This window comes from Rhamphochromis longiceps, linkage group LG18, assembly GCF_057381845.1.
Source record: "Rhamphochromis longiceps isolate RC_006_pf linkage group LG18, R_longiceps_female_GT1.1, whole genome shotgun sequence".
In the NCBI taxonomy this organism is placed as follows: domain Eukaryota; kingdom Metazoa; phylum Chordata; class Actinopteri; order Cichliformes; family Cichlidae; genus Rhamphochromis; species Rhamphochromis longiceps.
In genome coordinates, this window is record NC_140574.1 from 8,803,655 (window position 1) to 8,829,213 (window position 25,559).

The 25,559-nt window shown below is 38.2% G+C and overlaps 3 protein-coding genes across 3 annotated transcripts in view; 2 read left to right on the forward strand and 1 right to left on the reverse strand.

The window, feature by feature from the left end:
- Positions 1–821: 821 nt before the first annotated feature.
- LOC146647677 (MICOS complex subunit MIC26-like) lies at positions 822–1,721 on the reverse strand. Its single transcript, XM_085389170.1, has one exon. The coding sequence runs from the start codon at positions 1,685–1,687 to the stop codon at positions 1,073–1,075; it is 615 nt and encodes a 204-aa protein (XP_085245296.1). The 5' UTR covers positions 1,688–1,721; the 3' UTR covers positions 822–1,072.
- Positions 1,722–2,696: 975 nt separating this feature from the next.
- dnaaf6 (dynein axonemal assembly factor 6) lies at positions 2,697–6,215 on the forward strand. Its single transcript, XM_085389171.1, has 6 exons — positions 2,697–3,093; positions 3,453–3,519; positions 3,613–3,718; positions 3,934–4,030; positions 5,568–5,653; positions 5,894–6,215. Exons 1-6 carry the CDS (start codon positions 2,998–3,000, stop codon positions 6,021–6,023), a joined length of 582 nt encoding a protein of 193 aa, XP_085245297.1. The 5' UTR covers positions 2,697–2,997; the 3' UTR covers positions 6,024–6,215.
- A 1,147-nt stretch (positions 6,216–7,362) lies between these two features.
- The window catches only part of pip4p1a (phosphatidylinositol-4,5-bisphosphate 4-phosphatase 1a), a 29,932-nt gene continuing 11,735 nt past the window's right edge, over positions 7,363–25,559 (forward strand). The window contains exons 1-4 of the mRNA XM_085388414.1: positions 7,363–7,597; positions 8,480–8,673; positions 17,137–17,243; positions 19,642–19,747. Of these exons, the coding sequence (XP_085244540.1) occupies positions 7,480–7,597; positions 8,480–8,673; positions 17,137–17,243; positions 19,642–19,747 (525 nt within the window). The 5' untranslated portion in view covers positions 7,363–7,479. The remainder of the gene's footprint in view (positions 7,598–8,479; positions 8,674–17,136; positions 17,244–19,641; positions 19,748–25,559) is intronic.

The following is a 25,559-nucleotide window of genomic DNA, read 5'->3' on the forward strand; positions in this document are numbered from 1 at the left end:
GTTTACATAGAATTATAAGGTTAACGGCCTTCCAGTCCTTTTTAACATCAACATTTTACTGATTATTTGTGAGCTCAGTCACAAGTTATATTTCATAAAACATTAAATTTACTAAGTCAGAAATTATGATTTTCCAGGAAATGCTCATTGGCTAATGATATTTTATTTGCAAGTTGCTACCCAATGAGCATGGGCTTAATTTCAGACTGAACCACTGGTTGTTTTGGCGTATCCAGTTTCAGAATGCTAAGCTGGCAATAGCAAAATTGCTCAACTCAAAGCTGAGATTTTACTAATTAGTAGGTGATGTCATGGTGGGTGTGTATGTCGTTTTAAGTAGTGCTTCTAAGTACTTCTGGGTCATGCTGTTTTCTACTTCCACTCAGTGTTTTTAGCCATTTCTACTCCATACCATTTACTTTAAAGCTTTAGAATGACTTTGAAGTTTTTACTTTAAAAGCATTCAAATATAAAGCTGAGATATATCCAGCATTACTGAGCAGTATAATGCAAATGGGTCTAATGAGTACTTAATACTACAAATGTTTTGAGTTTATGTAGGATAATGACTTTTTAGCAAAACCTATTTTATAAAATATGTTTAAAATCTGTGAGTATAATAATTGTTTCCTGTATATGACAAATAAAACTTGAAACTAATACACAATTTCAGATCAAATGTGACTTGCCTACTTTGGTCTTTGTCACTCCATTGAACAAAATTGTTAAAATAAACGACTGATTATTAAAATCCTGAATTAGTTTTCTTCTCTTTGGTGCTGACCATCTTGTTTGTGCATGTGGCATTATAAGACACAGAATCAAGGCGGTAAAGCAACTTTAATGTAAGACACTGCTTTATCTCTACATAAATACACATTCAAATCGGAAGGGAGTCATTCAAGTTGCAAATCCCCCCTTCCCTTTGCCTGGCCTGAGTTTCATGTGAAGCTTAGTGCAAAGTGTAGGCATGAAAAAGTCACACTGTCTAGAAAGCGCTCAGTTTACAGTATCGGGATAAAGCTGCTGTGTGATTGGCTACTGCTCGGTTATTGCAGTCACGCCGGGGTCGTCACTGTTTGGTCTCGGAGTCGCTGCTCTTTTCGGGTTTATTGACCTTCTCAGCTTTGCTCTGGGGGTTTAGGATCTTCTCCGCCGCTGCGTAGCTCTGCACGGCCAAGTCGTACACGGAGTCTCCGGTTGACTTTGCGATGGACGCTGCTTGCTCCGGGTAGTAGAGAGAGGCGCTCAGGGTCATGAGAGTGGTCGGGTAGATGAGTTTCTTAATCCTGGAACCTCTGGCAAGAACCAGCCCGAGGACTCCGGTAAAGCCGATGATTCCCGCCCGGGGGTAGAAGTCCTTCGGGGGGTTCTTCACATAGGCGTATGCGTCGTTCCCAAACTGGAAGACCCCCTGAACTTTGGGTTTAATTTTCTCATAGGTGACCTGACACCAAGCAGTGTACGGCTCCGATAACTTCCTGAGGGTGGCGACTCGCTCCTCCAGCTGCCCGGCTTTAGGCTCCACGTACTGAAACTTCTCCGGGGGAGCGGTGTACAGAGACAGTTCGTCCACGTTTAACGGAGCCACCGCTGGTTCCTTCTCGCCGTCACCGGCAGCAGCAAACACGGTGAACGGTGAAAATCGCAGGGCTCCCGGCATGGCACTACCTGTCACCTTCAACATGATCCCCGCGGGCCATGCATTCACTACGGTATTCACGGAGGGACAAGGCAGATAGCCCCGCCTCTCTGATTCTCACCCAAACGCTTTTACTACGCTTGAAAGCGCGCCAACAGTGGCAGGAGGAATAAAGTATATCAGTGAGGACAAGGCTTTCTTTACAGATAGTAATGATGTCTGTGCCCACATCTCCAAACCGTGCTTCATATGGAACTCCAAAGATATGCAGTTTAAAAAAGTTTCACCATAAATTGACTGCCTGTCATGCATATGTTTGAATGGGTTCGTTATCAATAAAGTTGCAAAAAAGGAATAACCTACTTGTTAAAGGTAGATTGTGAAGGTATGGGTAAACTAAATACACTGTAAGAACTATATTTTTAATGACAACTTTAAAATAGGAAGTTAGAATGAGGACTTAAGCAAGCTGCTTTATTTTAGTAGTCTACAATAAAGTCCTCTGTGCTTAACTGGGGTATCTGCTGTTCTGATCCACTGCCCTCATAATATGATACTCAAATATTCCACGTAAAAGTCAAAGCTAAGGCAAGGTCTGCTACCTGAGGTAGGCTAAATTGGATGAAATTATTAGTACTTACATCACTTTCTTTTTAAACAGTTTTAACAACTTATAGTCATTCTTTCTTTTATTTACAATCTTAGATACACCACTGATATTTAGACTGCACTTTTGCCGGACTAATCTAAAGCAAAGCTGTTTACAGTGCATAAAGCATTTAGCCTGTAACAGCGTCCTATAAAAGTCACCCAGCAGCCATCTTGCTAACCCATTCAGGCATAAATATGACACCTATTTTAAACCATTACGTGAATTAACTTTCAGTTAAATTTAAATAGTCAGTGGGACATTACATTAATGAAGCAGTCGTTCATTCTTATACAACTCTGTGCTAAAATAAGTCTTTGTTTCTTTGTTTGTTTTCTCAGTGCCTAGTTTTTCTCGTATACAGTACAGTATGCATTATTCTCAAAGCTGCAATAAAAAAAAAAGAGAGCAAGAGGAGATCGTGATATTAGAAATTCCCTGGCAAGGCTTCTTAGCTCACGGCGATCTGCGTAACCGTGACTCTGGCCACGTAATTTGTTCGACGTCACTGGTTGCCATGGCAGCGGGAAAGCCTGGCGTCTCCAGGGAAACAGAAAGCGTCAACAATCCAAACGTGAGCTGCTAAAATTAGTATACTAGCACCAATTAAAATAATTGTTTTGTCATAGTTACTTATAGTTTAGCAGCTTTCTTCTCCTCGTTTGTGTCCGCAGCGCTTTTTATTTTGTTTATTAGTTTTTTCTGAATGGATTGTCTTGGGGTATCTTCCACAAAGAGCCTCCGGGCTCTGTCTGCCTTGTTGTCCAGTCAGCAGGATGAAGAAGAGGAAGATGAGTGTAAAGTAAGATCTACATGCGTTCATGTTAAAACCCTGCTAACACTAGCCTTTAGTATATTCCTCAGAAATTGTAGTCTCTTTACATTTTTCAAAAAGCAACATTTTAATCCTATGTATATAGGAAGGATAATCAATCAACACTAGCAAAATGAACCTTTAAAAATAATTTTTCAATAAAAATATAAATTTTAGGGTATTTAGAAAAATGGTGTAAAGTTTATTAGTCTGCAGGTGTGGGCAGGGAGGACCAATGGGAGAATATGGAGTAAAACGAAGTGGACAGAATATGTATCATTGTATTTCAACTACAGCAACCATTAAGCCAAGTCTCTCCCCACACTAATATTAGTTTATGTTCACAGGATGTGAAAGCATATGCACGTTTGGGTCCCGGACATATTGGCCCCCTACCCAAAAACGAAAAACCAGGTATTTTTCAATTATAAGCACTCTAAAAAAGTATTTATTCAAGCATACTGTTTCTGCATTTGTCTTTCTCTCTTTATGTGACTGTTTAATTAGTGTCAACCGCAAACACGAAGAAGAACAGCAAAGATATCTGGTATGAAGAAGAAGTGGCCGAAGGCTCACAGTATGATGATCTGACTGACCCAAGGCCACAACCTGAGTAAGACTGCAATGCAGAAAGAGACACACACCAACAGTGGATGTAAAAAAGCATCAAACATTATGAAAAGCGGATATTTAAAGGTTCAAAAGAGTCCTCATACTTTCTCAAACACTGTCTGTTTCTGAGTTTAATCTCCTTTAAATGTCTGGTAATGTGATATTTGTTGTGTTTGGTTTTAGTGTGTCTGCTTCATTTATAACCTCTGTGTGCAGGTATGAAATAATCCTGAAGCAGAGTGTAGGAACAGAGGATCTCTTCTTGGGATTAAGCAGAAAGGATCCATCCTCCATGTGTTGTGAAGCCATGCTGGTAACTTACCAAGTGTCACAAGATTTCTTAACACTTCACTCAGTGCACTTTTTTGATACTAAAATGAAATGCACAAGGTTGTGATCAAGAGCAGCAAGGCATGAATCTCCTGTTAAATGTTGGCTGGCTTCAGATAATTCTGTTGAAGACGTAGTTAGTTTTAGACTTTAGAAAGGAACAGTCTAAAAATGTTCAGGAGCACAGGTGAGACAGGTTAACGCTATAGTGACCAGGCTCTATATATGTAAAAAATATTTAAATGCTTCTAATAGTGTTTATCTTTCCTCTACTGTTCACCTGATCTCTGACAGATACTTCAAAATGTTCTCAAATTGCTAAGATTGCCTTTGTCTGTTACTTTGTGTAAATATGAAATGTTATGTATATTTAAGGGAATTGTGTGTTTTAGTATGTTTGTATCATTTTCACTCCAAAATACAGATGAACTGACTTACAATACTTCGATCAGCAACAAATTACAAAGAAGACATCATAGATCAGGGTGTTTTTTCATTGTCTTTAACTTCCAATCTTCTAAACAAAATCTAAACAAAAGTCTTGTTTATAGATTTATAAAGCTGATTTTGTTCATCTAGATTTCAGTGGGAGAAACATTTCACCGGGTTACTCCTTCAGTCTCAGCTGACAGCAGGTTTCCCCAAACTTATAAACAATACAGTTGCATAATGAGAGAAAGCACTATTGCTTTCATGATCAGAACACGCATTGTCATAACCACAGACCTTCTGGCTCTTTGTTAAGCAATGCTGCTAGTTTCAGTCATTATGCAAGCATACTGTGTGTAAGGTTGGGGAAACCTGCATTTAGCTGAGACTGACAAAGTCACTTGGATGGGTGATGTAGTGTTTCTCCTACTGAAATCCAAATGAAAAGAATCAACTTTCTGGGATTTCCTCACCTGTATTATTGAGCATGCATTAAAACATATGTAAAAAGATTTCCAATAAATAATATTTGGAGTGTGTATTTAAAATAGTTTGTGTTAAAACACTTATAAATATTGAGATTACGTGCATTCACTCTTTTAGATTGGTCATAGTAAGATGCTTGATTCTGGAATAATCACCGATATGGCACAATAATTACAGCAGCTATTTAGGTACTTTCACCTACTGGAAGGATCTCCACAGCAGATCCGCATATTTGATTTGGCACACATTTTATGCTGGATGCCCTTCATGATGCAACCATTTATCCGGCTTTGAAATCAACACTGTAGTACACTAGCTGTTTCAGGATCTCAAACTGGGATGTTTCACATGTAATGTGTGTTAACCTTTAAAAAGTGGAAGTAGAAGTAGAAGTAATATTCAAAGTAGGAAACAACTAACAATCTAAAAAACCCAGCATCACATATACTGGAAGGAGGAAAGTATTTTTAAAAACCTAATCTTGCATTACAATTGAAGAATAAAAAAGGGGAAATGTTTTTAAAATAAAAATGATACATATATATATATATATTAATGTGAACAGTGTAGAATAATAACAATGCTAACTTTTCCCTCACTTGTAGGTAAAAATCAAACTACCAGACACTAAAGCAAAAGAGGTGGTACTGGATGTGAAAGAAAAGTTCCTTGATCTACGGACGCCGAAATAGTAAGAGATCCTTTGAAAATGTTTGCTTTCATTTTTAATTCCCTGAAGACTTAGAGGCAACATTTAAGGCCAGAAGCGCCCTGTTTCAGATATTTCCTTTTAATCAGAGGTGCATGCCAAGATCTGAGCTTTGATTGCTTTATCACACAACTCTTAATGTCTTTCAGTGTTAGACATATATCATCCCCCCCTCAGTGCTACTTGTTTTTTTTTTTAACCTGCCTTTCCATCTGTTTTCAGCAAACTGGGGCTCCATCTCCCCGATCCGGTCCACAAAAATGAGAGCAAGGCCCAGTTCTTCAGTGAGAGGGAGGAACTGGAGGTGACTCTACTAATGAAGCGTCCTATGGACTTCATCAATATGCAATGAAAAAGGATGATTTAGCAGCAAATAACATTATACAAACTGACACATTAAGCATTAAAACCAGAAAGGAATTGGAAAATAATCAGCAAAAACTCTGCTATGAATTTCTTCATGAATTTTGTGAGTTTAAGCTATTGCTTGTGCCATCACAGCCTCTATGACTGTTAAATTGTGGATTTCTAATAAATACTTGACTCCAAAATGGATTATTTTCATTTTTCACTTCAAATTTCTACACCCAATACCCTACAATGACAACATGAAAAAATTTACTTTAAATTTTTTTGCAAATTTGATAAAAATAAACAAAAAACATACAATATGTACAGATGTATTCAGCCTTTGCTCACCATTATGCAAGCGTACTGTGTGTAAGGTTGGGGAAACCCTTATTTTGAGGAACACTGAACATGATACCTGGAACTGTCTATTTTTAAACAATCTTTTATCTGCATAACATTTACCATTCATAGTGTATATTGCAGTACAACAACTTAATGTAGCTGTTATTACTGACTTTCATGGTGTACACATCTTAATTTGGTACACAGCTTAATTAATCTTTGAATTCGGGTCTTTTGAAGCCATTTTATACAACTTTTCACTGGACTGGAGCCTATCCCAGCAGGGCTAATATATAGTGACCGAAAAAAGATTCACGTCACAGTCCCACCTAGGAGAATTTAGAATTACCAGTCAATCTTTCCTCATTAATGTCTTTGGGCTGTGGGGAGAGTTTTGAACATGCAAACTCCATACAGGAGTACCCAGAGCTCAGTGCTGCCTGAAGATGATATACAAGAAAATTGCTCAGCCTTCATTTAAAAAAAATACTTTTATATTCACACAAAACTTAATGGAGATGCTGCATTTACTGAATTACATACTAACTCTTATCATCTTTATACTTGTTCTCGTTTTGGAAACAATCAATCATACTACTACTACCAGCGCCACCACTACTATTTCTAATATTACTGCAAGTAATATTACTGCTAATAACAACTTATATAGAAAGACACATAGACAGTTTTCATCATGCAGGCTTAAACTTTAACTATTAATTGTTCATTCATTCTCCTCATTTCAAGTCAAGTGTCTGAAGGACTGTTTAATTTTTACCATGATCAAAGAAAAGTATCTAAGTAGAGTATTTTAGTAATTTTCCATTGATGACTGGAGAGAAAAACTAGCTACCTGCGTTTGTTATACTGGTGCATCGAATACTGGGGGTAAATAATTCACAAATAATTCCAATGTAACTTTCCTACATTCGCAACTCGTAGCACCCCCCGGTGAGCAGTGCCACACCCCCGGGCATCGTTACCGCAGCAGCTGTCGTAGTGGTGGTGGTGTGATCATGTGACGCCTGCATTTCCGACACAACAATACAACACCGTATCGGTCTGCAATCTCTCTCCGCTTTCTCCCCCCCTAATCCCCACGCCTCGCTCTCGGTATGGCGGACGGCGAGAGGTCCCCGTTATTATCAGATCTGGGCGATGGTGCTCTCGGCAGCGGTAACGGCGGGTTGTCCCCCGGTGCGGGACCGTACGGTGTGCCCAACAAACCACCGAGTGAGTATCCATGGTGCTCTCTCCTCCACCCTCAGTTAGCTTAGCTTTTATTAGCCTCTTCTTCTAGCTCAGCCATCACAACAAGAAGGGGTCACCCTAGTGTGATTGTGTTTGGTCAGTATGTGGTGTAAAGCTACAAAGCATTTACTGTTTGAATAAAACCGATAGTTTTAAAATAATGGAAGAAAGCACAGGAGGGAATCAACGCTGTGCTCACTGGCTAACCTAGCTTGACAGCTAGCGCTGCTTAGCACCGGCAAACCATCCGCAAAGCCTCAGTCATGCAGCTCGGTAACGTTATTATCAAATTATATTTCATTTACGGGTTTAACACAAATTAGTGCATATAATTTGGCAGTTTAAGAGAGCCGATTTTCTTCACAAGCTAGATAACTGTTTCTCTAAGCTAGCTAGCATACGAGAAACACCTGATTTGATTGGCATGTGAGAAAGCCATTATGGAGGCTGCCGAGGGATTCTGCAAAGGAGAGCGACGACCAATGATCGTTCACCTAGAAAGGGACAAATGTGCCTGAATAGATCAACTGAGAAACATGGGCTGCATGCTGCATATGACTTCTAGATGGAACTGAACCATTTACTCACACACTGTGAGTAAATGGCTTTCACAAATACCTTTCACAAATGTCTTTCACAAATACCCAGCCTCATTTGTTAAAGCTCAGCCAGCTCAGCATTCCAGGAGTGTTTTTCTTCTAAAGCTCCTTTCTGCTGAACTCCAGACCAAATCTTATTATCTTGTTTATCATAACAGGGTATTTGTCATGGGAATTGAGGCTTTTTCCAGCTCACTGCACAACTCTTATGACTGTGTCCCTTCACTAGTCCTTACTACTGTTGTATTTTTCCCCTTGCCTTCAGGTTTCCCTCCATTCCCCAGCCCCACGCAGCCATCGGTGCTCCTAGGGGAGGACCCTCCGCCCTATTCCCCTCTCACCTCACCAGAGAGTGGCAGTGCCCCTGTTATCAGCTGCAGGGTGTGTCAGAGCCTCATCTCTGTGGAGGGCAAGATTCACCAGCACGTGGTGAAGTGTGGGGTTTGCAATGAAGCTACGGTAGGTTGGTTTCCAGAGGAATCTGTAGACCCAGGTGTAAAGCCCGTTGGCTACTTCAGGTTACATTATGTCAGCTCAAAGGAATAGAAGATACAATTTGTTGATCTGAATGATGGCTGCAGAAACAAAGATATTTGTTTTACATTTTGCGACCATAGACCTTTGTCCAGATGGAAAAAGGTGAACCCCAGTATGAATCAAACAATTTCAACATGAATTAAGTTGGCTTTTCCCCCCCCATTTTTGGTTCTGAAAATGAGGGATTGTATTTTGTTTTGTTTGTTTTATGTTTTGGTTTTTTTTTTGTTTTTTTTTAGCACAAATTACAACTATTCCTGTACTAGCCCAGCATCTAGCTGTTTGTAATTGAATTGTTACTATAAACTGTTTTAACACATAAAAAAGATTTAGGACAACAGAAGAACATAGAAAAGAACACGTCTTATTTAGTATAACGTGAGGTTCATTTTGTAAAATTAGAAAAACATTTTGAGTATTATGAGTAGAGCGTAAATTCCTTGTGACTTACAAGGAGCTACTGTGTGTGCAGTATCTTTAGGTACTGAGCACCTTCACACCAGAGCCTCCAGTATGTTAATGCGCAAACCAATGTGTGATGTAGGGAAGGTATGAGCAAAATTTTTGTTTTGTGGTATTTTTAAGATTATAGAGGTTCAATAGTACATCTCCGTATTATTAGAAGTTGTAGTTGTAGTATTATTAATATATTGGTGTAACTGAGCCTTTATATAGGCTTACAGTGGCCCATTCTCCTCCAGGAGTATATAAAGTATAAAACACTTAAAAAGAAAGAAAACATAATTAAAATGAAACCACACGATCAAAACGGTAAATAATCCGCTCTTAAGCTCTGTTAACAAACGTTAAATGTACAACACAGGGATATAATGCCAGTCTTCAGCAGGGTGTCTGTTCTGCTTTTCAGTTCATTTGTTATAACACAGTTGTGACAGTTCCGACCTTCACTAGTCAAACATTCCTATATCCATATCTTGTGAGATGTAAACGGTTAGCATTTAAGCCCACGTGACACCCAAAAGACTCATGCACCACTACTGCAAGGCCAAAGAGAGTTTCAGAGGGGCATGAGAGCAGTAATCCCGCTTTATTTTTTCAGCTGTTTCTAAACAAAATCAGCACATGGGTCTTTAGCATTAATGTTTCTACAGAAGAGCTGTGAAGGAATCTCCATTTAGAGTTATTATTTATGTCTCCAGGAATAACCCCTGCTAGTCTTTAGTAACATGAGATCCTAGAATCACATGACTATAGATATGTCTGGAGGCTGTTTGAGCCGTACCCTGAGTGAAAATCCAGCACAGAAACAATCAGGTTCAGAAATCAAGGCAAAATTCATATTTTAACTTTTTAAACTGAAATACTGTAAACACAGTCCTTCATCCTCCATCAGTCTTGAATATATTAACAGAGCTCCTCCCAGCTGTTAATAGACTGTTATGCTACCTGGCTGGCTAACATTACCCAGAATGCTGTTCAGCTGTATAAGTTTGTAAACTGTTAGTGTTATAAATAGTTTATGTTTCTGTCAGAAGTATGTTTATATACATTTAATATAGGTAACCTATCAATATGTTCCATGCATTTAATGTACAGACTAACACACACATGTGTATATATGTGTATGTATGTATATATGTGTATGTATATATATATATAGATAGATAGATAGGGCAAGACAAAATGTAAATAATGTTGCGGTCTTTAAAATAAAGCGATATACTGCCCAGCTACAATTACAAAACATGTGTTGTGACCACATTGCCAAATTTGGTGTTGTCACCCTTTATGTTAATATAAGGTGGATGTAATCTTCCCCTTTTTTGCTCAGAGCCATCAAAAAATTTAAAAGCATTTTTTTTTCCAGAATCAACATCCTCATTACTCTGGATAATCCCCAGAGTTTGCTGTGAGGTCACTAATGGTTCCTATAATCCTTGTGAAAATACTGTAATGAAACACTTTTCAGCCTACTGTGCATAGCAATCACACACCATTAAACATTTATAAATTACATCATACTTTTTTTTTTGTTTGTTTGTTTCCCAATCGCCACGCGTCAAGTTAGATTTGCAGGAAATCAGCTGAGTAGTCTCAGGGTTTGAAAACACAGTTGCTTTTCCAGGGCTCATCTGGTGCAAACTAGTTTGTCCTAAACTTAATTTGATTGTTTTGGGCAGGAGAGTGCAATCTCATTTGAACTCATTTCTCTCCTCGCTTCCTCTCTTCAAGTGTTAGGGTCCCATTATACCTGCTGTCCGGTGTCTGGCGAACGGCAACATATGACATTGCCGTTTTAATGATAAAATGGCAATGTCAGATTCACAAAAAAACCCCAAACACTGGAATTTCTGCTCTTGTACCAGCACTGATGTGGAGGTGTTGTCTGAGTGGCAACACCTGTTGTTCAGGTGAATAATGCAACAGGTACCTGTACTATAATGATGAGCATAAATGGATGTGACTGTTATTAAGCCACTGGTGGCATGCAAGGTGACCAATGTAGTGGGTATAGTGGTTCCTTTGGTGCCTCTCAGAGAAAGATGTCCGATACGAGGAGGGGAGGAAGGGGCAAGTCAGGCAAAAAGCATTTAAACAACGTGTGACATCCTCACTTTCAAAATGTTATTTTAGAGGGAATTCAGCTAAGTATCACATGACTCAGCTGAAATCCGCTATGCATATTTTTATGTTTTTTGTTTCAAATGTGTCATCTCAGCTGTCAAATAAGTCATTGCACCATGACAAGAATGTAAATGTTTCACTTATCTTTGTTTTATTTTTCACATACAACATTGGTGAATAACAGAAATACCAGAAAGTAACCCCTGCTATTCAAGTTGTGTGTCACAGCTGTTTAATATATTGCAAGTTAAATATACTTTGGCATGCGATATAGCTCCACATCTTCAGTTATAGCTACCTATGTCAAGCCTCCTCTTCTTTCTTCTATGTCCTGCAGTTGCATGTTAGGGATTGAGTCATCCGGGATGACACAGTGAGATTGATTTCTAGGTCAAAGGCTAAATGACTGTGGAGATGAAGGGGCAAAAATAAAAGAAATAAGAAAAATCAAATCATGATGAGACTTGCTTGCAGATTTGTACAGTTTCACATTAGCAATGCAGTAGGTGTTTATAGGATATATGTCTCTAATACTCATAAATTTAGCAAATTATTAGAAATAATTTATTGATTAGCACTTAGTTCCAGTAGAGCAGGGCCGCATCCATTTAAAAAATAAATAAATAAATAAAATTGACATTGAATTGAGTTCCACTTATTCATGTGGCCCTCCACAGCAGGCCCAGTGTCTCATAGAGCCCATTGGGATAATAATTGCCTAGACGGCCGATCAGTCTATTGCTATCAGTGTATATGTTATCCTGTATGACAAACTTTTAAACTGAATGTAAGGGGCAAAAAAAGAGGTTTGGAGTTGATCATAAGTGGTTTCATTACAGTTTGTTTAGCAGAGCGCATTGCAACACCACTGTTTATAATACATATTACCAATACTGTTGCTAAAAATAAAAACGGACAGATTATAGAGGGATTAATGATAAATAAAACGTTCACAGCTCTCTCTCTAGTTATGTACAATAACTTTTAAAAGTTTTAACTGTTATTTCAGCTGCTGTTCCCTCTGCTAATCATAACTGAACTTCAGTAGGACTGCATAGACTGGGATATCATTTTTTTAAACCACAATGTTTTTGTAATGTAGAAGAAGAAACATAGGAAAAGCTTTTTACTAGCTTCATCCTCTTCAAGTAATTTTTCCACTCTTTACTTTTGCATTTCCCTTTATTTGTGGTCCATTGCATCATATTCTCTTGACATAAAATTTTCCCTGTTGAGCATAGCATAAGTAACAAAAGCTGCCCTTGACCCATGAGGACCGCTTTGGATGAAAGGCAGGCTTTAGAGTAAATGTCTGCTCTTCATTGTTGACTTTAGTAAATAAGAAAAACTCAAAAATGTTGGACGTAGTCCCAGTATATGGAATGGTGGGACAACAATTAAAAATGCTGGAAGACACCTGGTCACCTTCTTTTGCTCACAGCAGATTTTAGTGGTGTCTTAATGACAAGTTGGAAACTGGCTTGGGAATTGCATTGCTGGAGTGTTGATTAACAGCAACCTCATCACTTAACCTTCTACATGTGTATGCGTGTGTATTATGGAGATGCACAACTAGTCGTTTAACAGTTGCCGCCCTAGCTAGTCATCAGCAGATATTTAGTTGGTTAAAATAATTATTCTTATTTTAATCGTGCACAATAGCAGTTACCTGTTGGTTTTAAAATCTTATGATACCCTCCCCCACAAGCCCACACAGATTGCCTTTTCACTCTCTTATTTAATGCATGCATGTGGCGCCTTTAATATTAACCAAACTCTGCTAGCTAATCTGATATTGTGTGTTGTGTGCTGTTATATAGCGACACCTGTCAATTAAACAGCATGATTATTGAACAATCTGACTACAAATGGCTATTAAATACACACACTTGGCTGTAAGATTCTAGGTGATTACTTTTTACAAAAATAAACAATTGGTAAATTAGTTGCCGGGAACATCTCTAAAATGTATAAACACGAAGAGTATGGCTGATGAATCTCAATCATTTTTACTTCCAGCAATCATCAGAGGCCTCAAATGACCCATAATAGTTGAGCTCTAGTTTCCAGCCTTGTTTGGAGTGAATGCTGATGGGAAAATAGAGGTGAGGTACACAATCAAACATTGTGAAAGGCTCAGCAAACAATACTAATAGCTCTAAACGAAGCTTGACATTGTTTAGAAGCCGGTCTAATTATTCTAATGTTGTAATTACACAGGTATCGCAAATAATTTGGCAATAATATAGTGAAGTTCTTCATTTGCTGCCACCAGCTAAAGATTGGTCAGGTGTGCAGTAAACAGATGCTCAGCTGCAACTTTAATTACCAAGTTTAACTCGCGGGTTTGACCGTGGAAGAAGATCCCAATGATTGGGTCAATTTGACAGTCGTGCTGATGGTAACACCCTGTGTAATTTGTACAGTTATCGCTGCCAGATTCACAGGTTGATGGGGCTCCACAAGTGTGCTTCACTAGCCATGCAAATCTGTGTGCGCATGGAAGAAGAAATATGAAGTGTGTCCAGATGTACCAATGGGCATAATGAGGAATTTACAGATGGAGGCGACATATGCAGATATGCAGAAATATGTCAGAGGTGTGAGGATATCCTGTTTTCCACCACCTCATGAAACATGCAAAACATTTACACTGATGTCGATCTGAGAGTGCAAACGTGCTTTATTACATACATCAGGGGTTGGCTCAAATCCAAAAGATATGCAGAGGATGATGTCAGACAGCGGTTATTTGTTTTAAGTAAATATGTGTAATTTGCGGGATGTTTATTATCCTTAATTAGACTCATGAATTAGTAAGATTTTGATGTGCAATTTTGCTCATTCCTGTTTTAATTTGACAGCAGGCGTGGGATGGCAATCAGGAACAGTAATTGCAAGCAGTATTAATTGTTATTTTACAGCCTCAGATTTGCATTTAAAAAAATGTTTATTATCGCAGTTAATGGTTATAATCATGATGCAGTCTCTTGGGAGCAGCGATATAGCTCATAGAGCGGAAGAAATGATTATATATGGAGTTGTCACATGCAGCGTTGGATGAGTTGTTGTCTCACCGAAGACAATATTTAGACTGTGGTCAAGGTTAATTTCCTGTAACTGCTCATTATTTTGCTTAACTGATAGATTATCTTATGGGCTGAATGATAGAAACCTCTGCGACTGTAATATTACACAGTTAAACTGGAACACGAACTTCACCCTTTTTTAATCTCTTATACCGAAACGGATCATTGTAACAGTGAGAATTTAATTACGGTTTTTTTTTTTTTTTTTTGTAGGAAATAAATATTAAGACTGAAATATCATTTTACCACGGCAACTTTAAAATTGTACAAAATTGGCTAATCCACTGTGTAATGATCACTCCTAATATTAGTTTTCACTTGAGTGGAGAAAAGAACTTCATTCCTCCGGGCATTGTAAGCGGAATTGATAATGGATCTGGAAACGAACAAGGCACACTCTGATCTGGTTAGCCGGGGTTTAATGACGCTGTGGCGAGAACGCAGCACGATGGACACGCGGGATGTTATTTCATTCTGGGTGATGTTGTGTAATATTGTGGTGTTTCCAACATCACTTGGGCAGGTTGCCTATGCATATTAATCGCTGAATAAATATATTTGGCAACTCATTTTAGAATTTTTCTGTTTTTATTTGTTTATTTATTTTTTTTATTCCTCCCAAGTGACGAGTTGACAGCCCTCTTGCTCTTATTTTGAAACTTACCATCTTGGGCTTCAGTACTAGGAGGCTGAGCAGGCTGCTGCCCATCTGTTAAGCAGTGACCCTGTTTTATTTTTATTTTTTCCAAGTGTGTGCTATGAAATTGATGAAACATTGCTGTTTGAGCAGACATGAAGGCCACTGTGAGAGGACCATGGCAGATCCGACGATGACATTTCCACAAACATGCTTTTCAGCATCTTTATTCACACTTATCACTCAGTCAGCCTAACATACAAAACAACAACGACAGTGGACCCAGCACACTTTTAACCTGGCAGATGCCCTGCAGGTGCGTCCACCTCCCCTGCAGCGGCACCGCCGACCACGCCCCGCCACAGCCACCAAAAATCATTTCATGCATTCTGTTTTATTTTTATTTTTTAATTTGCTGTGTACGCAGCAGCACATGGGGTCATGGTGTGCTGCGCTCCGATATTTGACGACTTCAAAAAATAATCGGTCCCTAATCTCACTGCGCCACATGCGCTTTATTATTATTAGCATCCTTTCCTCACAGCTTTGGCTTACGGGGTAGAGTTGGTCATCTACCAACTGGAACAGGTCGATCGATCTCTGAGTCCTCCACTCTGCATGTTGAAGTGTCCTTGGGCATGCTGAACTTCGAATGATCCCTAGTACAGCCATTGGAGTGTGTGTGGGTATGTTTGTGTGTGAGATTGATAGAAAGCATTCTATGAATATGTGCGTGTGTGATTGGGTGACTAGTTAGCTTTAAGTGCTAAATGGAGTAGAAAGGCATTATATCAGTTCATTTTTGTTCTTCTAGGTACTTTAGCACCACCATCTGGCAATAGAAGTGCATTACATCATACCATTGGGCTGGTAAAAACGAAACAAAAAAATTAGTTGCAACCCACCTCCCTGCTTACAAGTAATAACTTGACTGGAAAAGCTGTTGATTTTGCTTTTGTTATTATCAGAATATCCATAGACTGTTTAAAGTATGGAAATGATGTGGCGTCTAGGAACATGAAGTGAATGTAAATGGGAAATATGTTATGCCTGCCTTCTTTTACCAGACCACCAGGGGGCAACGCTTCAGGTTGCTAAAAGAAGTTGTGATTTGGCGCGATATTAATAAAACTGAATCGAAATTGAGTAATATCGTTTATATAGCTTGTGCTTTTGGCCCTTACACAACAAATAAACACTGCCCACTTTCATTGTTGGCCAGTGGTTGTCATCCAAGCTCAAAGCCTGATGATGCTAATGGTCAGCCAATATATCAGTGCATCCTTAACACTGTTAACTGATTTCAGCACGGACTTCAGCACTTCTTGATTCATTGAGAAATATTCTATAGGTTGTACAAGACTGTAGAGATGGATGAACAACAACAACACCCAAAAAAGATTGTGGTTATTTGACACGATTACATGCTTGGGGGGTAAAAATATAGACTTTTTAAACCTTAAAAATTAAAAAATAATAATAATTATTTTTTTCTTACTGAATAGCTTTAAATAAATAAGCTTGAGCGTAACTAGACCTGCCACAGTCTGGCAGAGAGTGAATTTAAACATTTATGGAGGGGCACAAGCAAAAGCAAACTCCATTATTGCAAAACTTTATCTTGTTTTAGTTGTCAGCAGAAGCTGAAATTGTAATTGAAATTCAAATGTGATTATTACACCACCTGTATAGTGGTTTTACTATGACAGTCACCGCCATCTATGTCCACTTACAACCAGGTACAAAGCGATAGACCCTGAATTGTTTTTATATGTGGACAAGGCTTTAAACATCAGTCCAAAATCTCCCATAGATGTTCATTTGGTTAGTTGTCTGTTGACTGCACTCTTTATTAGTCTTTTAAACAGTTTCCCATAATAAATCACAACTATCTTCCTTAACCTGCAGCTTCTGTACACTCACGCCAATATCTTCTGGCATACTCCTCTCCCTCGTGTAGTATTGGTTAATTCTCGTCCATCATGAATAATTGGCTTGTTATCTATTCCTATTCGAATGTGTTTTTCTGCGGTCTTATCTCTCCCTCCTGTGTGTTTCTGTCTCCCTCTGCAGCCCATTAAGAATGCCCCAGCAGGAAAGAAGTACGTGCGATGCCCCTGCAACTGTCTGCTCATCTGCAAAGTCACTTCCCAGAGGATTGCCTGTCCCCGACCATATTGGTGAGAAGTTATTTGTGTATGTCTGTGAATGTGTGTGTGTGTGTGTGCACGCCACTGTGAGACTGCAATAACACTGCATCTCTCTGCGAGAGAGAAGTGAAGCAGAGGAAACAAGGTGCAATGGGAGCAGCAGTCCCTCAATTAAGGCTATGCTCCCAGCACAGTTTACATGCAGTGCTCAGCCAGCCGGATGAGGACATAACAGCCTAATTAGAACAACTGCATCGTGAGTTTCACTTCTGCATGTCATTAGAATTATGAGAGGTGTGTGTGTGGATGATACAGTGGATGCATTATGTGTATTTTTTTTTTCTTAAATGTGTATTTGGAGATGTGGGGGTTATGTTGAGATTTAATTGTTATTCTGAACCTCGCAGCAAAGAAAAAAAATCACAATATTCATTCAACATCTATCTGCTTTTAATTATGCACCGAATTCCTGCGGAGCAGCTACCAACCAAATGAACACTTAGCAAATTCCTTCATATTATAATCTCAGAGGGCATAATGAGCACAGCAGCCTCTTCAGAACAAAGAAGGGCAAAGTTAACTGGAAAAGTTAGTTTTATGAAAATGTAACTTTTGGGATATGTCTTTTATATTTTTTTTCTTTTTAAAGGTTGCTGAAAGTTCAGATCCAGTTGGTTCTCTCTTGACAGGAAATTACCTAAACACATAAAGAGGGGACTTTTTTCATAGTATGGGACTGTTATAGTAAGAAGCAGATGGCTGATGTCAGTCACTGGAGATGCACAGCTTTTGCATGTCGTCTCAACATTATGTTGCAGCTGCCATGTGTAATTTGTAACAGAAAAGATTTCTGTTTATGCCCAAGGCATAAAATGTGCAAGAGCAACATTTTTAGATGTTTTTTTTTCTTTTTTAATTTTTAGATTTATGCTGCTATGTAAACAAGCATCAACTGACTGTTACAAAATGTGTTGTCATAAAGATGTGAAACTCAGAGTTAATGTGTCGTTGTAAATGCAGATCATGAAGTGAGGCTCAGGGATAAAAAGGCTTGCATTATCTGGCGTGGCAGCTGAAGACAAATATTTCTGACATCAGTAATTCTATAGCCATTAATTTCATTTGAGATTGTTGTATACATTTTAAACAACGAGTAAATATCCTACCTGACCTCATCAGAATGAGAATATGTTGCATATTTAACAATGGCATACAAAATGTAAATGTATTGGCAGGAGAAACAACACAATTTGACATTAATATTTTGCGATTGTTATTTCCACCATATTCTGTTTGGCTCCCTGTTAAATCCAGAATCTAAAATTCTTCTCCTCACATACACAGTCTTAAATATTCAGTCCCCATCTTATCCTAAAGACCTCATTGTTGAATATTATTCTAATGGAGCACTTCGCTCTCAGACTGCAGGCTTACTTGTGGCTCTTATAGTTTTCAAAAGTAGAATGTGAGGCAGAGCCTTCGGTTATCATTCCCCTCTACTATGGAAACAACTCCCAGTTTTCTGTTTGGGAGACAGAGACTTTCTCTACTGTTAAGATTAGGCTTAAAACTTTCCTTTCTGATAAAGCTTATAGTTAGGACTGGACCCTGAATCCTCCCTTAGTTAGGCTGCTGGGGGTCTTCCTATGATAGATTGAGCGGATCTTCTTCATTCATCTCTTTTCACAGTAGTGTGTTTATATCACTGCTATATGTAATCATGAACAATTATTAAACTCTGGCCCTCTCTGCTGTAGTTTGCCATTTGTCCTGCCTTTCTTGGCACTTTTTCTCTCACTACCCAACCGGATGCAGTGGATTGCTGCCCCTCCTTGAGTCTTGGAAGTTTCATCCTATTAAAAGAGAGTTTTTCCTTCCCGCTGTTGCCAAGTGCTCCCTTGTAGGAGTTGTTCGATTGTTGGAGTTTCTAATATTATATTATTAAGGTTGTGAATAATAAATAAACAAAACTGAATTGTACTGAATGAACTGTTCATATGTCATAGTTTATTGTATTACAGTTTAGCAAAAGACATCCATTAACCTCAAGTAGTAATAAAATATGTTGTGTATGCACATTCCTCTTTGGCCACTTTTCCTGCAGTAAATTACTTTTAAGAGTTTACCTCCAGTATTACTATTTTGCATTCAAACCAGACATGCTGACTAAACCAGACACATCTCAGCCCCGCGGCCTGATCAGTGATTCTGAGCTACTGTAGCCATGTGAGAAAGCTGATTGTAGGAAAGCAGTGTGTGTAGTAATGAGAGGAGTGAATGCTGATGAATTTCATGAGGCTGCAGTCAGCCCTTGAGACGACTGCTCCCAGCATCAGCTTGCATTATTAGCTAGCACTTGCACTGAATAATATCTCGAGTCGCTTCTGGTGCGAATGCTGACGTTGTGTGTCTGTCTGTCTCCTTCCAGTAAGAGGATAATAAATCTGGGCCCGGTTCACCCTGGTCCGGCCAGTCCTGATCCCCAGCCAGCTGGAGCCCGCGTCTCCTGTGGACACTGCAGCAACACCTTCCTGGTACCAGCTCTTTGCTTTTTTAAAAAAACATCTATTTAATTAGAATAAATGAGAAGCTTTAGGTGAAATAACCACAGGATTTCAAATCATAAAAAGCTCTGCCTTCAAGGTTTTGGGGAATTTGCTCATTTAGATTAAAGCAGTGGTTCTCAAACTGTGAGGGAAGTAAAGCAGAATCGAATTAATATATGGGTAGGGTTTAAAAGTCAACTTGAATAATTTTTCTTTTTTTTTATTTAAAAATCTCTGGGATGTGGGAATAAACCTCCTTAAATGGTGTATGCCAGAAAATGTTTGAGAATTACTGATTTAAATGATGGTGGGTTCAAACGTGTCTGTCAGGTATAATGCCGAATCAGCTGTGGATTAGGCTTATTTAAGTTGACTTAAGGTTCAAGGTAACGATGCCCATCTCCCAGTATCTTCAAGACCTGAATTAAGCTTAGACCTTTATTTTAATTCAATGGAGAGCTTGACTAAATAGACAAGGTTAATCTATGTCACAGGTCCAACCTTAGAAGAGGTTTAACCACCTGTAAAACCACAGTGTGCCTTCATACATAGATGTATATGAAAGCACATCTATGTATGAAGGCACACTTATATTAGAAACATTAAAGGAAGGTCTGGTGATATGTGCAGGGGATTACAATGTTGTGCTAAATCGGGATATTGACACTACCAGTGCTGCAACATGTAAACATCGTCTGTCTAATTTTATGAATACAATATTACAAGAGGTGGGACTGATTGATGTATGGAGAACACGTAATCCTCAAACCAGGGACTACACCCACTACTCTGCACCTCATGCCACATATTCGAGAATTGATTATTTTCTAATTAATATTGAAGAACTTCATAATGTTACAGATTGTAAAATAGGTGTGGCAGATGTCTCAGACCATAGTTTGATTAGTCTAGAAATCAGTCTCGATAATAGGAAAATACATACAGCATGGAGACTTAATTTGGGTATTTTAAATAGGGATGAACATGTTAAGAAAATTAAAGAAGATATAAAAATGTATATAGAAGACAATGATACCGGAGATGTGAGCCCAACTATACTTTGGGATGCATTAAAGGCAGTCTTAAGGGGAAAACTCATAGCCCTAACAGCAGCACAAAAAAAAGCGCGACTGGCCCTATATAAAAATTTGATAGAAAAACTTAAACATCTGGAGAGGGAACATAAACTACTTAAAAATCCTGAAATTCTAGAAGAAATATCAGACATCAGAAACCAAATTGATGAATTACTAAAAGAAGAAGTAGAAAAAAAGGCTAGGTATATGCAACAAACCTATTACGAATCGGGGCCCAAAGCAACTAAAATACTTGCCAGTAGACTGCGTAAAAAGCAGAGATCAAGGATTATTGATAAAGTAAGAAATTTGGATAGTAACAAATTACACTATATGCCTAATGAGATAGAAAATGAATTTAAAAAATATTACACGAGACTGTATTCACAACCGGCAGCCGCAGACCTTGAGACAATAAAAAATTTTCTTGACCCGCTGGATCTGCCCTCCATAGGAGATACCCAAAACAAGTTACTGATTTCACAGATTACAGATAAGGAACTAGATACAGTTATTGCCGAACAAAAAACAAATAAAGCCCCAGGAAGCGATGGCTTTCAGGCTGAATTTTACAAAGTTTTCAAAGAAGAACTCAAGCCACTTCTTCTATCTTGCTTCAACTGAACTCTGAATCAGGGAATAGCTCCACCATCATGGGGAGAAGCTATTATAACAATCTTACCCAAAGAAGGAAAAAACAAAGAATACTGCAAGAATTATAGACCCATTTCCCTCCTAAATAACGACTATAAATTGTACGCTTCGATCATTAGCAAAAGACTCCAAAAATTTGTACCAGATCTGATAGAAGTGGATCAAACTGGATTCATCAAGGGACGTCAGGCACAGGACAATATAAGGAGAGTCCTTCACATTATTGACAATGCAGAAAAAACGAATATCAGTACTGTGTTAATTAGCTTAGATCAAGAAAAGGCATTTGATAGCGTAAGCTGGCTCTTCCTATTTGGAGTATTGGAAAAATTCGGGTTTAAGGACAGCTCAATACAATGTATAAGGACAATCTATAATCAACCTACAGCTAGAATCAAGGTGAATGGTAGTCTGACAGATAGAATTCGGCTATATAGAGGTACAAAACAGGGCTGTGTCTTGTCACCAATTCTTTTTGCTTTATATGTTGAGCCACTAGCACAAGCAGTGCGACAACATTCAAAGTTGGAGGGGGTATCCCTTGCTGGACAAAAACACCTTATTGGATTGTTTGCTGATGACGTTATTATTTTCCTACGAAACCCTGACAAGTGCTTCCCAATTTTGATGCAACTATTCCATACCTTTGAATACTTATCAGGCTATAAAATTAATGTATCCAAAACACAAATTCTATCATTCAATTATATACCCTCCCAAAAGATCAGAGACGAATACAAATTAAATTGGCACTCGAACAACATGAAATATTTGGGCGTAACCTTGACAAAATCATTATCAGATATGGCGGACATAAACTATAATCAGGTGGAGGGCAACATTAGAAAAGATCTAGAACGGTGGTCGGCAACACCTACAAACTTCTACTCAAGAATCCAAATAATAAAGATGAATGTTCTCCCAAGACTGTTATACATGTTTCAGTCACTCCCACTTCCTATATCTCAAAAAAAATTCAAAATATGGGACAAGATGATATCAAGGTTTATTTGGGGTGGGAAGAAGCCCAGAATAAGACTAACAACACTGCAACTCCCGAAGCGCAAGGGAGGGATGGCCTTGCCGAACCTAAGGGAATACTTCTATGCAGCCCAACTCAGACCACTTGCTGGTTGGTGTAGACCAGAATATGAGGCAAGATGGAAGGAAATTGAGAAAGAAATCGAGGGAAACAACATTCAGATTTTTATCTCTGACAAACATTTAATGACAAAGAATAAAAGTGGAATGAATCAAATTGTGAAATTTACATTAGACATATGGCACACAGTAATAGAAAAATGTCAGTTAAAAGAACAATTATTTATACTCAGATGGTTTAGACATGATAAAAATTTCAAGGCAGGACAATTGGACCAAACATTCAAACAGTGGGAACTAAAAGGGATTACAGCAGTTTGTACCCTTATGAAAAACGGAGGACTAATGAGTTTCCAACAACTAAAAAACAAATACAAATTGGAAAATAGAGATTTCTTTAGATATTTGCAAGTTAGGGACTACTACGCAAAACAAATAAAATCTGACTGGCTTGGGAAACCACTGGGGGTTGTCGGAAAAGTAAAAGATTGCTATGAACATAAACAATTTAAAACTATTTCCACCTTCTATAGGTCATTAGAAGAAAATAGACAAGATTCAACACTCTATATTAAAAAGAAATGGGAAGTTGAACTGACCATAAAAATAACAGAGAAAGAATGGCTCAATATGTGTGAATTGCAACACAGTACAACTAATTCGCCGTTGTGGAGGGAATTTTGTTGGAAAAATTTGACACGTTTTTTCATTACACCCAAAATAAAAAGCAAACTGACCTCAAGTTTACAAAATTGTTGGAGATTGTGTGGAGAAATGGAAGCGGATCATTCTCATGTATTCTGGAAATGCATTAAAATTAAAAAGTATTGGGAAGACTTAAAAATGAATATGGATAATATTTTGAGTTATACATTCCCAAATACTTGCCAAGTGATGTATCTAGGAAACATAAAAGAATACATACAAAAAGAGGACGTGTATTTAGTCAAAATAATTCTGGCCGCAACAAAAAAAGCAATTACAAAGAAGTGGTTACATCCAGATCCTCCCACCCAGCGGGATTGGATCAGTATTGTAGAGGATATCTCAGAGATGGAAAAAATAACACTCAACATTAGACTGATGGGAGGTAAATACGACAGACTATGGAGGAAGTGGAAAACATTCAGAAGTGACACAAATGAAATAACATAATAGGTTTTCTTTATTTTTTTTCTGCAATGTGATAAATGGAGAAAGATATGTAAACTCCAGACTCTATGTTTGTTTATATGTATGTCTGTTTGTTATTTTCTTTACTGTATGTCCACAATGTCAAAATAACCTAATAAAAATCAAAGTAAAAAAAAAAAAAAAAAAGAAACATTAAAGGAACACAGCCTTCTTTTACTGGCGCCTAAGCTCAGTAGAGGTTCACCTTCAGCTGTGCAGTGGTAGATTTCTGTAGTTACAGGTTTTTATTTAGGTTTTCTATATGAAAGACGACATGAATTATCCTGAATTTTGTTCGAGTCTCTAGTATACGTGCCAGAGAAAGATGTATTGGCACTCCTTAGTGTCCAGTAAGATGTCCAGTAATATATAGTTGTATTACCACAAAATAACAGCCTGAAGTTGGTGCCAAGATGACTCCTTTTTGAGAAGGGCTTGATCTTTTCTTCTTTAACTAAACCTCACTAATTTCTTAAAATGTTATACTACTATTTCAATAAGTAGTTTGGATTAGGATTGAAAGGGAAATCTAATCCTTTGTGCAAAGAAATATAAAACCAGTACATGCGAGATCAGTCTGAGCTCAGCTGTGAAAATTATAGAGTCAGTGAATCGAACTGGCCATGCTCTCCAAGGTGTCCTCGCGTGACACACTTAAGCAGGATTTATGGTCTGTCTGAACTCTGTGTCACTTGGTCAGATACTGTCATACCCCCACCACACACATGCTTTCCTCTTATCTCTAAACAGCAGTGTATTCCTCTTTCTACTTTTCCTTTTTTCATTATTTTTATTTGTGGCACATTTAATACGTACAACTCAATACAGCCCTGTCAGTGTCTCCCTGAAGCTGACACCCTTATCACTGTTTTTAAAAAGATATCACGCCTTTCCCTTCGCTGTGATGGCCAGCCTTTGACTTCATCTTCCTGTGTAGCCATTTGGAACAACAATACATCTTACGAAGCAGTTCAGAGAGACCATAACCTGGCAGTTTGGTGAGGTAATGGTTCAAGTCCCAAAAACTAAACAATAGATTTCTGTTGGGTTTTCTGTTCATCTGCTGTGTGCATACAGTGCTGTGGGTTTTAAGATGTGTAATTCCTAAAATCAAATTATTAGGGTGTCATTAATATTTGCGGTAGTTAAAAGAAACATGTTTTGCTTTTCTTAATTCCAGGCTTATATTACAGTGGCGGCTGATCATAGTTTTAAATAATGATGTCAGGGTTTGTACAAGTCAACAGATCAGTCTTCAGACTCATCTGAATATTCAGTTTCAGACCGTTTTTTTCTGCTGTTGGCTCTGCTATCCTGAGCTCTTCGCTCCACCTTCAACCTTCTGTTTGCAAGGAAAAGGGAGAGGAACAGCTTGTTTCAGACATTGTTAGAGAAACAAAAGATTATTTTGTACTATTAGTCATGCATATTTAATCTGGAGAGTTCACTAATATATAACTATGGAACTAGAAATAAGCACACCAGATCCCCTTTAAAAATATTAAAAATCTATTGATTATAAATATTAACCTCTGAAGCAGCGTGTAGGAGTTGAAACATCAGTACAATTTGTGTGGTTAATATTCCATATTAAATCAGCTGAATCTTAAAAAAAGTTTCCCCTCAGATTCAGCTGTTTGAGTTTGTTTTTTGTTTTTTTTGTACAATAACTTTAGCATATCTAACAAAATCATGCAAAATTTTACTTAATACTGGGAGTATTTTTACAGTTACAGGAGCTCAAGGTTCAGAGGGGAGTGCTGAAATTTAAATTTAAGGCTGAAAAATATATTTAA

Bases quoted from the DNA above. Each gene is read 5' to 3' on its own strand.
- LOC146647677 (XM_085389170.1), bottom strand. From the start codon at position 1,687: ATGTTGAAGGTGACAGGTAGTGCCATGCCGGGAGCCCTGCGATTTTCA.
- dnaaf6 (XM_085389171.1), top strand. From the start codon at position 2,998: ATGGATTGTCTTGGGGTATCTTCCACAAAGAGCCTCCGGGCTCTGTCT. The intron at 3,719-3,933 runs GTAAGACTGCAA...CTCTGTGTGCAG, and splicing joins GACCCAAGGCCACAACCTGA to GTATGAAATAATCCTGAAGC. The intron at 4,031-5,567 runs GTAACTTACCAA...CCTCACTTGTAG, and splicing joins TGTGTTGTGAAGCCATGCTG to GTAAAAATCAAACTACCAGA.